The sequence below is a fragment of the Thunnus maccoyii genome, chromosome 22 (genome assembly GCF_910596095.1).
Source record: "Thunnus maccoyii chromosome 22, fThuMac1.1, whole genome shotgun sequence".
Classification (NCBI taxonomy): Eukaryota; Metazoa; Chordata; class Actinopteri; order Scombriformes; family Scombridae; genus Thunnus; species Thunnus maccoyii.
Genome location: NC_056554.1, coordinates 18520175 through 18539448, shown reverse-complemented (window position 1 = coordinate 18539448; position 19274 = coordinate 18520175). Strand labels below are relative to the sequence as shown.

Sequence of the window (19274 nt, the reverse complement as noted above, 5' to 3'; positions counted from 1 at the left end):
AATGTGCTATAAAGAGAGAAAGTAAGAAGAAGACAGAGAATGGGGGAAATAAGATAGTTTAAAAATGTAGACTAATTTAGATACAGAACTGTTATTGGAGAGTTTGAAAATGCCACCAGCCTGCAGTCCAGTATGCTAAGGTATGGCATAGGTTAAAATATTCATATTCAGATAAAACTTTTTTATTTTGAGCAAAAAACAAAAAAATGTGTATTTTTAAAGTATTTTTTCAATGCATGAACATAAACAAAAAACTCCAGCAGGCTTATTCGACCATAGGGAAGGCAGTCAGTAATTAGCATGATCCTTCCCAGCCTTGCAAACTAGTGAGTATTTGCTTGGTCAATGGTTTTACTGCCTCATAGTCCTGTTGTGCAGCAGGTCATTAGAAGACCAAATATTGTGGCTGATGCACCATCCTGAATGCCTGTAGATCCATAAATCCCTCTAAAATAATAAAAACATCAGTAGTATATTTCTCTTTTTATCAGTGACTTCAAAACTGTATTGGGGTTGTGACTAAATTATGCACAAGTTATATTGTAAATGTTAATTATATATTATACAGTTTTTTGAAGAACTGCCATACTGTGTTTTCTCCTTTTACCAGATCAGTCTGAGTGTGTGTATGTGTGTGTGTTATTTAATTTTAAAGTAAATACACTGGGGAACATTAATGTTTAAAAGAACCTCTTTTTTCACTTCAATAAATTTAGGATAAACTTATAACATATAAAGCTTACATTTACACAGTGACGTCTGGTGAAATGTCAATGAACATTTTGTATACAAAGATTATATTATGCAACATTTAGAAGCTAAGACTTTCACCGATTGATGCACAATTATATTAAGTGCATATATTATGTTATACTATTGAATATATATATATGCACAGTATATTGGCTACTTCTGGGTTCATGTTCATTGTATAAACTAATGGTCTAAATCAAGTCAAACTCCCATCTATGTAAATGCATGATAACTCAGTATGAGCCATGCTAGTAAGATCCATACATCCATACATTTCAAGGAGCCTCACTGATGATCTTTCGTAACAAACCAACCCTAAAGGACAAGAGCATCTTTATGTTGTCCAACATGCATCTTGGACCTCAATGACTTTAAAGCCAGGACCTTATTGATATCAGGGCTTTTCATTTCACATAATAATTACAGTCACATACCTTAAAATGAAAGTAATTCATTAATATACAAGCATTTCCTGCAATGCTCTGATTGATCCACTCGGTGGCAATAAAGCACAAGACAAGCAGAGAAGCATCCAGTTCCTCTTTTTATGTGATGAAAGGAAAAACTATCTTGAGTTTATGACTACTACTCTAACATGTGAAGTCATTTTGTGTCCCCATGAGGTCAGTCTGAGTAATGTAGTAGATCACCTTTGTCGTAAAAACCTACTAAGTTTTCCGATGTTTAATAGAATGGTTTCATTGCTCTTCAAAAAGTGACAAAAAACATTTTTAATACAATGTAAATATGACAGAATGTAATTAAAGGTTGGACTAAAATGCATTTATGAAATAAAAGGGAAAAATTAATGCTGGAAGAAGTATTAAGTAAGAATAGCAATACCACAGTATAAAATACTCTTTTACAAGTAAATGTCTTGCATTTAAAGTCTTAGTTATGTAAAATTACAGAGGTATAAGTTGTGGAATGTACTTTAAGTATCAAAAGTAAAAGTGAAAATTACCTCTACTCAGTGTCACATTTATCATATACAGTCTAGACCGTCTGTATTTTTGTTCTTCAGGCTCTGTGCTTCATTCAATGAATACTGCATTAAAGTGTCAATTCTCAAGTTTAATTGGAGCAGGTTTACATCAATATAGAAAGAACTGTGTGTGAGATATAGTCCTTTACACACGTAACGCCCAAATTGCAAGGGTTCAAAAGTAATTAGACACTCGGCTACTAAATGTTTCTTGGGCAGCTGTGTGTCGTTTCAATGTTAGTTAGGAGAATGAAGAGCTCAGATTTGATAGTACCTGTTCAATTACTTACTAGTCTGGACTGTATATAAACACACAGATATACAGTGCCTTTAAAAAGTATTGTTTAGTAGTGTTTTATTGTCTTACAACATGGAATAAAAGATGACTTATTGTGGCTTTTTCTGACTGATCAAAAGAAAAATACACTTAAACGTTGAATCATCAACTTCTCCAGCAGCATCAGGGCGCCAATCTGTTCCAGACACATTTCAACACAGGAAATGCGTGGCGTTGACCACAAAAGTATAATACATTTCATAGCCACAAATGAAAAAATATTTAACAGGCATATTAAGTCTGTATTAAGAATAGTTTCAGAGGTAGAGTTGAATAAATGCGAAAAATTGTTGGAGTCATTAAAAACTGTTTTCAAGACCACAGTTTGCAGCTTTCTCACTCTCACTTTCTGTTTGTCTGTCTAATTTGTCTCTTTCTTTATCTGTCTCATAAACCTTTGTTGAAATCACATGCTTTTACACCTACCTAACCATCCACCCACCCTCCCTCCTCCTGAGAGTTTTAGTGGAGGCATAACATCACATCACAGTCAACCGCAAAAGGTCGATTGTTAGAGAAAAAGTCCATTGAAGAACAAGTAATGCTGTTGTATTTCCAGTGAAGATAACGTCATAAAAAATGGGGCAGCCACCTGACACTAAAAAGCTCAAAGGCTACAGAGTAACTGAGATGAGAAGTCTGATAGTTCAAAGTCGCTCCTCCAGCAGCGCGTCTGGTTAGCAGCTCCACATATTCGCAAAGTTCATCTGGACTGTCACAAAGCAGATGCTTGGAGGTTTAATACAAACATATGAACAGATGTGGCCCTGCTACTGTTTACTCCACTCTGTTATAAATGGCTGTCAGGCTGCAATACTTGTACATTCATCCAACAGAAGACTGTGAAGACTATTTAATGACTGCCAAGACAAAAACATAAGCCAAGACAAAAAATGTTTGAGATTTAGATTCAAAACACAGATTAATAGATGATAAATCTGTGTTTTCATAGAGGTACTATTATAGATGTTGTGGGCACAATTACTGCCTGGATTGCATCAAACGCTTCTGGGATACAAGACGACGTAAGCCTGCTGAGTGTCCAGAACTCAGGATCAATGTAGACTTAAAATACATCACGGAGCAATTTCAAAGGTCTGTTGGTATAATTATTGGTTTTAATGTTATGAGCTTTTTGGCACATTAGTTTCCATGTGTGATTTGAATTATCCGTATCAAATCCAAAGGTCTCTGAAGGACAAGCCAATATACAAGCCAGCCCCTGTGGCACCACCAAGGAGACGTGTCCCAAGACAATCAGAGTCTGATGATATTCTCTGCGACATCTGCCACGGAAACAAGTCAACAGCGGTCAAGTTGTGCTTTGTGTGCCAGTTACCTTATTGTGAATCTCATCTGATATCTCATCTGAGGGATCCAGTGATGACAAAACACAGGCTGACGGATCCAGCCACCTTCATCAACGGTCACCTGTGAAAGAAATCACAGAAAGCCCCTGGAGATGTTCTGCAGGGGCAACCAGACCCCCATGTGCATGAAATGCACAGAGAAGGATCATAAACACCATGAGATCATCCCCATAGAGAAGGAGAGCAAGAGGGTCGAGGTGAGAGATGTTTATTTTATCTTGTGATCTATATCTTGTACAGTGAGTTTTCATAATAATGCATTTTACCATACGATACCACTGTATGATAACTAACTTTATGCTGCTGAGTCTACAAATATAATGTAACTATTTAGGAACCATAACCTTATAAATCAAAAGTGATCTGATTTGAAATCAATGTGTGCACCTTCGATCTTTACAGACTCAGATGAAGAAGGCCGAAGCAGAGTTTCAACAGATGATTCAGGACAGAATCAGAAAGAGTAAGGAGATCAAAAATTCAGTGGAGATGAGCAAAGCAAGTTTGCATTCTTGTGTTTTTCAGTTATATACATGAACATTTATGTGATAGAAACTTGTGTCCCCACTTGTTTTCACAAAAGCTGAGAGAGATTATTGTGTTGCCTACACTTTAATCAGACAATTTGCCACTAAATCTTTCACCAGCTCTAGAAGGAACAAAAGCAGTAATGAAAAAGGTTCCTACACAGCTACATATGATGTTTTTAGCCATTAGCAGGATGGCTATTGGATGGGTTACAGTGACATTAGGTACAGATATCCAGAGGTTATTATTATAATCCAGAGCTTCCTCTACCACTGTAACCGCCCGTAAATTGAATGTATGGATTTTGTGGTACTTTTTGTAAAAGGATCATAAATGTGAATTGAGTGTTGTCTTTCACTTTAAAAGAAGCTGCAGGAACACTGTTTTATGGTCCAGATAACTCAGTGGCAGCATGTCTTTCATTCAGCTTCATCCAGTAATATTTGCGCTATTCTATATGCTAATAAACATCAATTTATGCATATTTGCAGGAGGAATGATTACAACCAGAAAAACCTGTTTCAATCTTCATATGGGCACCTGACTGTTGTTTTAAGATAGACTTGAAAAAATTGGCCTTGTTCCCAATTTCAAATTCTTGTGACTTTTGTTTACAAGCCCTGGTGAGCTTGTATTTCCACAATGTGAATCCAAACCACAGCAAAAATGTCGATTTCTGCTATGGTTTCAGACTAAAGAAAACCAGACAATCCTTGTAACAGCAGCTCTTGTTCCACTGTTAATGTGCTTTGCTGTCTAATTCTGTAATTTTGTTTGTTGTGTTTCAGGTTGGCGATAAAACAGACTGGGATCTTGGCATGGTCAGGGAGTCCATCAACAGGAAGGGAGTCATCACGGTGCATCCCGACAGCAGTTTCTGGGCAATCTGCCGGCGAAAAGGTGGCAACCTGAGCCCCTCCACCTCCAGGAAACCCCACAGAAAGTGGGCATCTTCTTGGACTTTGAGGAAGGGGTGGTCTCCTTCTACGATGCAGAAGCAAATACTCAGATTTATACTTACAGCGGGTGTGCGTTCACCGAGCCTCTCTACCCGTACTTAAACCCCTGTCTTCATGACAACGGGAAGAACACGGCCCCTTTGATTATCTGTCCTGTTGAGGTGAGGTTCACTGAAGAGACTGCAGAGTTTTAAACTGAAGTCCATGCACATTTCCTTATCTGTTATCTTTTTTTCCCTAAAGATAAAAGGCCTAACCACCCTTTAAGATAAAGAGTAGCCTAGTTCTTATACAAATAATGGCTGATTATTGATGCACCAATCACAGCTGTGTCCTCCTGTCACTCAGGCTGCTGAAATCATCTATTCTTCTCTACCAATCTGCTCATCGCTGGCAGTTATGAAGATTGTTCTTTAAAGATACATGTACTGATGTTTGTTATAAGTGCCCAGTGTTTTAAGATCCCTAAATTTTCTCCCAGATGTCTGTTGATGTGTTCAAACTCAATATGATTTAAGGTTAATGTTCAAAATATCAACAAAGTTGTATAGAAATTTGGGAGCACAAGTGGGCGCTGTAACAAAATCAGAATGACATTAACAAGAAGTGAAATACCTGATTGTTTGTTCTAATAATGGTCTGGTTTTGGGGTTAATATATATATATGTATTATCATGTTAATAGAAGACATGTCTATAGTTGATACTGTTTAACATTTTATTTATCCATTTGTAAAATAGGCATCACTTTCTCTTCAGTCATTTTTGTGCTCTATAAAATTTGATGTACTATAAAATCTATGCTTGGCATTTTTTATAATTGTATGGGCTTTTCTGCTTGACATATCAAATAATTTTGCTTTTTTTCCTTTTTTATTTATTTTTTTTACCAAATACAGCTGCAATTTGGGAACAGATGATTTGACTTCTCTGTTGTCAGCTGCTGCTTTGAAAAGTCATGTTAGATTGTTGAATGCCAGACCTGTTTTACCACTGACAAATGCTGCTAATTAGCAATCACCTTAATATAAACCAGCTGTGAAGGATTGTTATGAAGTGACTTCAGAGTTTATGTTAATTTCCATTAGGTGTTTGTAGTATTTTGTAAAAGTGTACTGAAAATGAGAATTTTTATTGATGTTTACCCACATATTTGTACAAAGAGTGAAAGAATGTGGGTCTATATTTTTGCATTTATTATTTTAATATATGTCTGCTGCTTTTCTAGAACCAAGATGTGACTTAAAACAATGATCTATTGCTTTTTTTCCAATTTAAAAAAAAAAATTCTTAATGTTTTCAGTTGATTTATTTTTGCTTACACTTATGAAGAAAAGAGACAAATGACCACAAGATCATGTTTATTCTGGAGGTGTAAGCTTTCATTGTACACAGGACTATATATATTCTTGCACTAATTACATAAACATAATAAAAAATGGAAAAACAAGTTTGGTTTTTACATTTTTGTCTTTTTTTTGGTTTGGTCTTATCTAAGTCCAACTGAAATTAAATTGCCTTTTTTGTCAACTACAACATACATATCTGCTCCCTGAATCACTTGTTCTGTGTTCTCCTTTGAGAAATTTATATTTTAAATTCTTTAATTTCATGATTGTGACCCCTAGTTTTACATTATTTTTGATTAAATACCTTTCTGTTTATCTGCCGTTACGTAGCTGAAGATCTCATTTTGAAATCTTGCACAAAGCAATAACATGGTGTTTTGATAGGCAGCGCAGACAGTCACACTGAGCCTGACAGCATCCTGCCACACAACACAAGAGCCAAAGACTCTGAACAAAAAGCCACATTAGCTTTCCTGCTAAAGTTTCCTTCTTATCTAACGTACAGACATGAACACGTCTTGTCCTGCACCTCAGCTTGTTGAACGAGCCACCAAACAAACATTCATGGGGGGGAAGTGCACCGCTAACATCAGTTAGCAAGCTAGATAGCTAATTAGCTGCTCAGCTGCAGCACATTACACAGCATGTAAACATATCTGATCAGTTAGATTCTGGTTTGGTCATTGCTCCATAAAATCCCTGTTAGCGACACACTGTCTGTCTATGACTTGTAGCTGCAGCAGTTTGTTTACTTTCCATTGTGCAACACTGTTAGCATGCCAGCTAAACTATTAACAGTACATTTAAATAAAACATGGTGACGATTTGGACGATTAGGGATGATTAAATATGACTATTTTACATCTGGCATATGTTTTTGTTTGTAAAAAAACAAACAAAAAAAAACTAGAAATCCCACAGGGACTTTGAATGTAACTAGATTGTCCACCTCCCAAGTTACTGCTTCTGTTTCAACTGTGGCCACCACGACTGAACTGAAGTGACATCATTCACCAGGTGGCGTGTGTCATTCATGAATAGATCAGTCGTTGAAAGGAAAAGTCCTGAAGCTTTATTACTCATCCTTTAGTTAACACTGGATATGTGTGTGATGTCAAGAACCAGTTGTGCAGCACATCCACTGATTAATTGCCGTTGTGTTGTCAATACTTCATTATTTACTACTAATTTGTAGACAAAGCAGCTCTTTGCTCCAACGTTACTTTATACACACTGGCAACATGTTGAGCTTCATTTTGACTGCAGTCTTTCAATTGGGCATGTTTTGGTTCTCATGTTTCACAGTTGTACTGCAGGTTGTGTCAGTTAAGATTAATCCTGTAGGTGCAGTTTTATTGGTCTGGTGATGTCTGATGTTATGTATTTACGGTGCCTGAATGCTGCTTTATAAGTACAGTGTGGTTATGTGACTTTTTCTGCCTTCACAAGTCAACCAAGATTGCCTGAACTCTCCTTTAGCTATTGTCTAGATTTTGGGTTACTGGGGGCTGTGAGTTGATACACTGGTTGTGATAAATATGGACCAAAGAAGGCTGCATTATGAGGAGCGTTTGAAATAGAACAGGCCTCGCGAGACCCTTAATTGGGATACATCGACTGTATCTTGATTGGCCGGAACCAGAGTCCAGGCTGGCGTCCTTTAAGAGAAAACTGGTGTTGCAGTCCAAAGCTGTCAGAGTCCAAAGCATAAATATACTGCACAGCACCACAAACACTCTTCCATTAACTGTGGAAGGTTTTCCAATATTTTCTAACATCTAGTAAATCATTACAGAACAGAAAAAACAGAACAAAACCTTAAACATATATAAAAAGACATAAATGCAAATGAAACACAAATCAACATGACATGACAGTTTCACGTTTGAGCACGTGTACATGAGCACAATGATGACACAACTGTGATGAAAGCAGCCAATAGTCTGCTTAACCCATACACATTATTACATAACGTCCCACCTTCTTAGAAATGTAAAATGCATCCTGCATTCCTAACATGGTGTGCATTTTTTTGTAGACACTGTTACACAAAAGTCTTATGGCTACAGGAGTATAAAAGGTCAACACTTGGCCTACATAACTGACATTAGTTGCACATTAATTGTACTAGACTTTACCTTATTAATACCAACAAATGTTTTTTGCAAGCTGAACCTACACAAAAGATGCTTATATAATACCGGAGAGGTGTGTGCATGTGCTTCTGACACATGTCAATCTATTAAAAAGAAATCTAGCACCTTTCCTTCAGTGTGACTTTATTATATAAGGTACTGAGTAAGATAATTAAATAATTGGCCGCAAACCAGACCAACCAACTCCCCCCTCAGAAATCTGCCTTCTCACCCTCTCTTGCCAAAGGAAACTTGTTTATGGGAATCTATCTACAAGTCTTTGAGATATTTCCTTCTGGACTGACATTGCCGCACAGTAAAGTAGTAAAAGTAATTTAAAAGAAGCTGGGACAGGAGTAAATAGTGCATTTGTGGTGGATTTGGTTTTGTTTTTTTCATGGAATTTTATTGACAATACGAAAAATATAAAATATCACTGGATTTATCCTTTAAAAGTACACAGACAAGTTTGTAATTGGATTTAAGAAAATATTCTGATTCAGTGACGTTGTGGGCATTTTTCACTGATCTCATCAGTACATATTGTTATTTTGTTTGTAAAGGACAGATTGTACTGTTAGATCTTAATCCTCCTGTCAGAATGAACTGTAGAAACACTATTGTGTCATGATAAGCAGGTTTAATTGGCACCATAGTGAATAATGACACGTGACAGTTGGTATTGTGAGTGTGAACATTCTGTGTCTGTTTTTCATGTTGTTGTTTTGAAGACGATCTGAAGGAACTGCCCTGGCATTTTATAATAAAAGGCTCTTTCACAAGCCACCTTGCAGCTGGCACATGAAGGCAGAGCATCTTTGCAATGTGGCTCCATGTCCCTCCTCCTTGTGTGATTAATTATTTTCAGGCAAGCTTCTCCTGAAGTTTAAACAGATAAAGCCAAGTAAATAACTTCTTCTTCCACTTAATGGTTGTGTATAGACTGATACAGGGCAGAGAAGTAAGAGAAATAAGACCATATTATGTTGTAATGATGCATGATCTCCATTTTAGAGCTGTAATTGATTTAGATTTTAATCACATCTTTTAACTGAGGGAAAAAATAGATTTTTAGATTTTTTTTTTTATTTCGAACATGTTAAAATAACAATAAATAAAATATATAGGCAGCGAAAAAACAAAACAAAAAACAAAAATAATAGCAAATTTTCAGTAAGCAACACAAATAATAACCTTTCAATGTTTGAAAAGGGCGTAGGATGAAATAAAGAACTTTTCTAGTACTACCCCCTTTTTTTGTATACTTTATTGATCAAATCAAAGCCAAAAAACATTCAAAACAACACAAGAGAATAAATATAACTTGCATAGAAACAATAACAACAAACAAAAACAACACAAGTCAACAAGACACTGTACCAAATCATATTAATCCAGTCCACCTCTTTGTTCATCCATTCTATATCTGTTCAATATGGGTTTTTTTTTTAAATGAAATTAAACACAAAATCTAGAGATCAAAATGCAGTTGAAATGACAATTATATGTAAGCTTGATGTCTCAAAGTCGACCAGGATTGCCTGAACTCTCCTTTAGCATTTGTCTTGCACACAGTAGATTTGGGGGTTTTAGTCAAAAAAAATCAAGCACCTTTACAGGAAACAAGATCCAGGAAGGACAAATGTCAAGCAAGACTTCCTGGGTTTTGTTTTTTGTACTTTAACCCACCCTACTAAAGGGCACCTGTCATATGAGCCATCAGAACCACACAGCGCTTCCTTCTTCCATTGTGAACTAAGGTGATTAAATAATTGGTTGCAAACCAGACTGAACAACTGTTCATGCCAAAGGAAACTTTAAACCACAGTCTCAAAACAAACTCTTTGACTGTTTCTGAAGATGTTATAACTGCTGCATTATCAACAGCTAACAATAGCTTTCTGCAAAAAAGGCTTCTGGTATATTTAAAGGTGCAGTTTGTAGAATTTAATGGCATCTAGCAGGACGGACTTGACAGATATGGAATATAATATAACAAGTATGTTTTAATTAGTTTATAATCATTACCTTTGAAATGAGCCCTTTATATCTACATAGGGAGCGAGTCCCCTTCCATGGAGGCCGCCATGTTGCACCACCATGTTTCTACAGTAGCCCAGAATGGTCAAACCAAACACTGGCTCTAGAGAGGGCCTTTCGAGTTTTTCGTGAGTTTTGCGGCCACCATAGGTTCCCCTACAACGCTTGGAAGGGGAGGGGTACTTATTTGACTGCAATCTGCAACCTCACTGCTAGATGCCACTAAACTCTACACACTGGACCTTAAAGGAACACAAACAGGTCAATGTAAAGGATAAGTCTAGTGTCATTCTGTATTTTTCCAAAACAATAATGCCTAAACCAACAATGGATTAGTTAGTCCTTCTTTTTCTTTCCTCCTTACCCTGCCTGTGGTGTTCAGACACAACCCATTTGTTCCTACTAAAGATGTAAATCTTTAAAAACCAGTCAGAAATATATAGTTTTGATTTTTGATAAGATTAAGACAACAGTCTGGTAAGTCTGGTGATAGATAGATAGATAGATAGATAGATAGATAGATAGATAGATAGATAGATAGATAGATAGATGCTATGGTTCAGCTTATTGGAAATGTGAAAGCATCACAGTGCTACAGGAGAAAAAAAAAACACTACACACTACCTTGTTAGCTAAAGACAAAACAATAAACTTTCTAACTGCTAACATTTAGCCCATTAAGAAATGTGAGTTTATTAGTCACATTTTTGAATCTGGTCTTCTCCTCCTTGTTACCTCCACTGCACTTTGTCGGGGCATTACTCTGGATACATTTCAAGATACAAAATTGCACAAATTAAAGTTTTCTGTGTGTAAGTTCCTGTTTACCTGCAAGTAAAAGGGAATATTATTCTTAAGAATAGTTTATTATGTTAAATTTCAGTCAAATCACATGATAGATTGGAAGAAGTGCACATACATGTACAGATTTCAGTTGCTTATTTGTTGACATTTTCACATCATTTTAGAAGGGTTTCTATCCTGATCAAGTTCCTGGCTGTTGCTCAATCATGTACATGGCTGGAAACAATGACATAGTGTTGTTCCCGTAACACGAGGATCAAAATTTTTTTTAAACAGTTCCAGTTACAGCTCACTCTGCAGCTGCTGTGTTGTATTGCAGTCACACAGACCCAACCCTTCAATCCTTCAACATCAACTGTTGCACGTAATTCAAGTTCAGTGGTCCAATACAGTAACAGAAAAGTGAAAAAACCAGAAATACCAGAACAGTCGAGGTTATGTAAGGAAATATATCTGAGTGGTGTCAGGAGGAGCTTAATAGTGGGTGTGACTGTGGACTTGTGTCTAAAACCACTGTTGGCCGCATCAGCACAGTATCTCATCAGGATGATCAGGACTCTTGAGATGTCAACCCACACAGGTGAGACGTTACTGATATTCAACTGCTGCTGCAAGAAAACAAACTTTTATACTGTGAGATTGATGCAGCGCAAAGCTGCTGCTCCACAGGCTTCAATTAACATCATTCTGTAAATTTAAAACCTGTTCATAGCTGATGACAAACACCTTTATTTCAGAAAATGTACCAAAAAAATGTTGCTTACTGTTAAAATTATTAATATCGACAGTAGGACTTCAACACAGATGTAACTCAATTAGTTAAGTTTTCAAATCAGCATGAGCATGCAAGTGCATAGGAATAAAAAAAAAACTGTAAAATTATTTAAAATGTACAGGACCAGTCTGTAAATTTACAATTTCAATATGCAGCATTACTGTATCATGATTTAAATTTAAAGAGTTAGTAACAGAGACATGATAGACATAAATACAAGAGAAAAATTCAACATCTTGTCAATCAGTCTTAACTTGGCTCACTTTAATTGCAGTATTTGTTCTTGTTATTTAGGTACCTCAAATTTCATCCCTTGTCATGAAGTGTTTACGTTATTTAATCAAACCTCTGTATTTGCAAGAGGTTGCAGCCACAGAGATGGTTCAATTCTAATCTCCAAATTTTGATTTATAACTGAAAAACTTCTCAAAACTTCACCAAAATCTACTTACTGTTTGTTCTTAACACAAGAACAGTAATTAATGTGTCATTAAAGGTAACTGAGCGTAAGTCTATTATATTTTATAGCTATTTATAGGATCTATTATTTCTTGCCTGGCAACAACTGGTCATTACATTATAATCTATCCTATGTAATTATAAATGTCATTGCAAAGTGCAATTCAATAGCAGCCTGTTGTATAGCAACTTAGTATTGTTCAGTGTTAGATTTCACTTTTTTACTCAATTACAATGAGTCATATATGTGCTACAATCCTGAAAACTTTATTTTCTTTGTGTAATTATCATTCAGCATGTGTGTGCTGGCCCAGAAGTTAATAGGAACATTAACATGTCTAGACTAGAGTGACTTCAGCATGTAATACGGGCTGATGGCCAGTGTGTTTGAGTGTGTCAAAGCAGTAGGATATTGTTTTTCATGTTGTAATGATATGGCGAGTGAGCACTAGTGTATATATGTTTCATAAAAGTTATATGTCAGTACCAGTTTTACCTGAAAATATAATTACATTACATGAACAAATAAATCAGTTTGCTTAAAAGTATTGCAGGAAAACTCCTCAAATAGACATTTTTTCTCACATTTTCAGTCTATTGTAATATTTTTATGTGATTAGATTTATGACCCAAGAGTCAGTAGGTTTTTAGCCCAAATTGACATTAAACTAAAAGCTTTCACCAGTTCTCCTGAATAAATGTAGACGTGCAACATCAGATGTAATGTTGCAATGAGTAGAAACTATTTTTGGCTGGACTGAAAACACACCACTAGTTTAACAGGGTGAACAAAATTCCTGCTCTGTCAGATTTTTAGATATGGGTGTATGGCTTTCGCAAGAAGTCAAGCAAACATTTGAACTACACCTTTACCTGCGTGGGAGGAGAAAAACACTATTTGTGTCATGTTCAACCCTTCTTTTAGAAGCAAAAATTCCTTCCGTACATGACATGTAATTTGTGCATACATGACCTCTGAGCATGTTTGAGTAAAATAATCTAATTTTCCAGTCAGGAACATGGCCTCCGAGCCGTTTGAGAAGCAGTTCCATTGCTGCATCTGTCTGGATATCTACACCGACCCCGTCTCCATCCCATGTGGACACAACTTCTGTCTGGACTGCATCGAACACTTCTGGGATACGAAGGACAAGTCGGAGTGTCCGCTGTGCAAAGAGACGTTTCGAGGCCGTCCAGACCTCAGGATCAACCGGAACTTTGCTGATATTATTGAATTCTTTAAAAGGTTTGTTATATTTATTATCTCAATAACGTTTATCTTTCAAATTCGTGTAAGCCATTTCAAAATGTGCTCTAAATTTAGAGCAAATTATTTGAATTAAATTGAAATTTAACTGAATTTAATTCAAATCAAAAGGTCTCTGTCACCCACACTAAAGCAAGAGGAGGATGTTGACGTTGCGGTGCGACTAGGAAGCGGGGAACATTCCCCAAAACAACTTTCAAAGGCTGACGATGTTCTTTGTGATATCTGTCACGAAAACAAGTTGACAGCGGCAAAGTCGTGCCTCGTCTGCCAGTTGTCTTACTGTGAAACTCACCTCACGTCTCACCTGAGGGATCCAGCTCTGCAGAGACACCGGCTGACGGATCCGGCTACCTTCGCCACCAGTCACCTTTGCAGAAATCACAACAAGCCTCTGGAGATGTTTTGCAAGACAGACCAGATACCCGTGTGTGTGGAATGCACAAAGAGGGACCACAAACAGCACAAGATCGTTCCCATGGAGAAGGAGAGCAAGAGGATCAAGGTGAGGAGGAGTTTATTTTATTGATCTAGACAAATTTGTTTATGTATTTTGTATTTTTTTAAGCAAGGAAATAAACTCGCAAGTAGCGTATTTCTCCCTGAAGCCAGTAAACAATTTCTTACAAGTTTTCGTACAATTCTTGTCTTAAAAACCCAAATCTTTCCTGACTTTCGCAGACTCATTTGAGGCAGACAAAGTCCGACATTCAACAGCTGGTCCAGGCCAGACTGAAAAAAGTGGAAGAAATCAAACATTCAATGGATCTAAGCAAAGTAAGCTTTGCATGGAAGCATACTTAGAAAGATTTAATTAGTCAGGTTGGTCTGTTTTTACCTGTAAGTTTACACATTCTGTCACTTCATTCAACAGAAAATCACAGAGAAAGAGATTCAAAGCAGCGTTCAGGTCTGCAGCATGCTGATAAGCACCATTCAGAGACACCAGGCCGGGCTTGTCGAGGAGCTCAAGCAGAAGCAGGAAGAAGCTGAGACGAGAGCTAAGGAGCTGCTCGATGAGCTGGAGCAAGAAATCAATGACCTGCAGACGAGAAGCAGCGAGCTGCACCACCTGGAGCTCACCCAGAACCCTCTTCACCTCCTACAGGTTAGATATATGAACTACACTTCAGTATTTCTTTACTGTGGAAACATATCAAAACAGTACTCAAGAGTATATGTCCTTTTCTATTCTAGAGCTTCCCATCTCTAAGTAGACTCCCATCTACCAGGGACTGGTCTGAGGTCCCAGTCCACTCAGATAATTGCATGGGGACAGTGAGGAGAGGCATAGCTAAGCTTGTGGACATCAGCCAGGAGCTTGCAAACTCACTGTATGCAGCAGGTCAGTAATCCTTTGATTGATTCACAGGATGACCAAAGATTTAAGAGACTCTTGTGAAATCAATACATGAAAATAACCCTTTTTTTCTCCCTTTTTACAGAAGCAGACAAGATGAATCAATACGCAGGTAAGCTCTCGATCAGACATCCAATTGCTTATTTCAGTAAATATGTTTAAATTGATCAGAGCCACTTTTGAGTACTCAAAATTGTTTTTCTTCTCTATTTCTCTAGTCGATGTCACTCTGGATCCTGCGACTGCTTCAGGCTGGCTGGTAGTGTCTCCAGATGGAAAAAGGGTAAAGCATGACTGTATTATCGCTAAATAATTAGTGTAAATGACTCACTTTTAAAAGGAGATTACAAGATCGTTTGGGTTTCTCACATTTAAGATTGGGATGGCATTGAAAAGGACATCTTTTTCAAGTTTGTGTGATATCTTTTGTTCTGACGCAGCAGGTTGAAAGCGTGTTGAGCCAAAATTGTTTTAGTGTTTGTGCTGAAACACCCCCTGCTGGCTTGTATTGCACTGTAATAGAGGTGGTGGTAATGTGACACTGACTTAAAAATGGAGGTGTGAAGAGGCATTAGAAGTGAAGCTAAAAGTGCTTTAATTGTTTATTTGGAGAACAATAACCAGCTGGTAGCTCTGCGTTATGATGATGATGATAATAGTGATGATAATGATGATGATGATGATCTTCAGGTGAGCATCAGCTGCCAGAAGAAGAACGCTCCACTCCCAGACAATCCTCAGCGGTTTGACTCCTGTGTTTGTGTCCTGGGGAAACAAAGCTTTGCATCTGGAAGACGCTACTGGGTAGTTCAGGTAGGAGCTAATAAACATAAAAACACACTTTAAGCCAGCAGTACACTTAAAAAAAATCTAATATATTGGGTCTTCAAAGGAACCATAGTTTTACACCAACATCTTTAAACTGGTTGATCAGACACAGCAAGCTACATATTATCTTTACTTTTAGGTACAAGTAACATGCACAACCAATCACAATTAATACTGTAATTATGACCAGTTTTAGGCATGTTTTGTGGGGATAAAGTAAAGGTTGTGCTGACATTTAGTGCACATATAATAGTGATTGTAACCAAATACGGAAGTACATGTGTCAAAAATCCACCTTTTTATTTCATGCATAAATATATTGGATTTGATTACTTGTGACATGTACTGTTGGTCTTAATCTGAATTGCCTTTTTTTTTTAAAAAAAAAAAACATGTTGCATACACAGTAATGATGTAATGAATAGTATTTAACATCAGTTTAAACACTCTCTCTAGACTTTGCTAGTTTACTCTGCTGTTTCTTTTGTTGTTTTCATGGTCTTTTTTTATTTTTCATTTGAAGTAATACCTTATTTAACATGTTATATTAAAAGAAAAGCTTAAAAATCACACAAGACATTCTCCATGTAGAAAATTCAAGCACAGTTGACCTAACTGTGATACGCTGTAAAAGTGCATCACACATTTTCTTGTGAGAAAGCACCTAGCAAATGTGTTTGTTAAGAACGTTTTGTTTTTCTCTGGTTTTATTACCGCCTGTCTGACTCAATATTCTGGACGTTGTGTTTCAGGTTGATGATAAAACAGACTGGGATCTCGGCGTTGCCAGAGACTCTATAAACAGGAAGGGGGCCATCAAGGTGCGTCCCGACAGTGGTTACTGGGTAATCTGCCGACGGAAAGGCGGTAGCCTGAGTGCCTGCACCAGCCCCTCCATCACCCTCCACCTCAAAGAAACCCCACAGAAAGTGGGCGTCTTCCTGGACTATGAGGAAGGTGTGGTCTCCTTCTTTGATGTAGAAGCAAAGACTCACATTTATACGTACAGCGGGTGCACCTTCACTGAATCTCTCCACCCATACTTTAATCCCTGTGTTCAAGACAACGGCAAGAACACCGCCCCATTAGTGATCTGTCCTGTTGAGGTAGGGGTCAGAGAACGACAGGATGTACTCATTGAGGCAGCTGTATGATGTGTCAAAAGAGACAAACCAATGTTCAAAAAAGCAGATATCTAAGTTCTTGTTCAATAACATTTTTTGACCATTTTGGTTGAGCCACCTTTTTTTTTTTACATTTATTGTATAATAGTATTTGACCAACATTGACCTGCAACAGGCCGAAATTTACGCTCTGTGGAAGACATGAGGCACATGTTTTCACTGCCTACAACATGGCAGTAAGACAACATGAATTCATACCCATATGACTGGGTGTGAGCCTGCTCATTTCTGAGCAGTAATTATGTTATAAAACAATATGACAGTTGGTGAATGCCTTTGTTTTTATGGATCTTTGTTAGTGTTTTAACTATACCCTGACCTACATCAGATGATGGTTTCTTATTGTGTAAAAACTGGTTTTCAGATCAAACAATTAAAACAGTACACACCTCTAAAGACTCACCTATTTCTTTGACATTGCTAGTAACAGCAACAAAACACTGAGAGCATTTTTAGTCCCTGTAATTCACCCATCATCTGATGGGATGTATGTATGCATTTTTTCCACCTTTTTAAAATAAAAAATGTTGAGTGTATGACAGTTAACCTCCCTAGAGACCACACTTTTGTCTGTTCATTTTACCCTTCCCTTCCAGTGCTGAACAATTTGGATCTCTCTCTCTTATCTAAAAGGAAACTATAGATTAGATTTGATTCACTTCTTGCACAAATGACTTGATCCCAATCAGCCCAACAGCCATGGAAACCTATTCTCTTCATTATAAATAGCACTCTTTCCACTGGCTCTTTCACTTCTAGCCTAAAGCATGCTGTAGTCTCACAGCTGTTGAAAACCCTTACAGTGAAGACCCACTAGAAGCGAATAATTCACACAACATCGCCTTCACCACTTCTCCATTGTCACTATGGGCATGTCAACACCTGCTGGCAAGAACGTGGAGATGTTTACTTCATAATGTCAACAAGTTTTTAGCTTGTTAACATTTCTTAGCAATAAACAAGTAAATAAATAACTCACCGCTTTCTCTGACAGTTTGCACTACTTTGTGCCAATCTGCATTTCTTTTGTCCATGTCCTTGGAATCTGGTAGAGAAGGGTCATATAAAAGTGGATTTCTCTCCTCCATGGACATCTTCCCATAGCTTGTTGGTCTACCATCAATCACAGTCTGCACTCCCATGTTTTCAATCCTACATTTGTGACTAAACATATTGAGTTGTACTTTGTTAGGTCTTTTCTTTCTGTGCAAGCTGTACCCCTGGAGTTCCTCAGGGGTCAATACTAGGCCCAATGCTCTTCTCAGTTGATGGTGTTAATTTCCATGCAGATGATATCCAGCTACATATCTTTCTAAAACCCAATGAATTCGCCCCATTCTGGGATGTGATATGAAGTGGTGGATGTCACAAATTCTTTCTCCAGTTTAATGAGATGAATTCTGTGAAAAATTTTATTTGACACCTCAGAACATAACAGCTTTGCCAAATCGTTTGTTTTGTTTTTCTAAACCTGCATGAAAGGGATGTTTTTGTCAGAAATGACAGATTTTTTCCCCATAGAACGGATACATAGCAGTTTGGGATAAAGTCTTTCATTTCCGGCATCCAATGTGTGATCTGAGTTAAAAGAGAGGAGGAGGAAGGGGGGGGAGGAACGGGTAGGGGGTCGAGGAGACGTGAGAACAGAAGGGCCGCAATGCTCGTGATGTAATTAAACGTCTGCTCAAACACTGGGGTTTCCTGGAACAGAGAGATAGAGGAAGAGAGATGGGGAAAAGAGAGGGAGAGAAGCAGAGATAAAGCTGCAGGTAAGGGGAGAACCGGGCTGTTGGGATGCTCTAACTTTACTGAGGCAAGCTGGTTACTGTATCTCACTGCAGAGCCAAAGCTAAGAGTGAGAGGTGGGTGTTTTTCACTTTTCTTCTCAATTTTGTTCATGACATACTTACTGTATACAAGTTGCAAGGGTAGTTTTTCTTGAAAATGCTTGTTCTATTTATTGTTGGGTGTGATATTGAAGCGCTACTTGTGGTTAGTCGTCTGACTTTGCAGAATGATGCAATATCTTTAGTGATGTTTAATGAAGTCTTCCAGTTTCACTACGCTGAACAGATGTTTTATCATTAATCAAAGGATGAAACAACTGCTGTGTGACTTTTGGCAATTGGTAATAGTGTTCTC

At 37.5% G+C, this 19274-nt stretch overlaps 1 protein-coding gene across 1 annotated transcript; it reads left to right on the top strand.

Annotated features, from left to right (window-relative positions):
* Nucleotides 1–11546: 11546 nt before the first annotated feature.
* LOC121889393 (E3 ubiquitin-protein ligase TRIM39-like) lies at nt 11547–17523 on the top strand. The gene is made up of 10 exons (XM_042401311.1): nt 11547–11839; nt 13505–13739; nt 13872–14265; nt 14442–14537; nt 14635–14868; nt 14958–15105; nt 15206–15232; nt 15339–15403; nt 15811–15933; nt 16701–17523. The coding sequence occupies exons 1-10, from the start codon at nt 11806–11808 to the stop codon at nt 17100–17102; spliced, it is 1758 nt and encodes a 585-aa protein (XP_042257245.1). The 5' UTR covers nt 11547–11805; the 3' UTR covers nt 17103–17523.
* The last annotated feature ends 1751 nt before the right edge of the window (nt 17524–19274 follow it).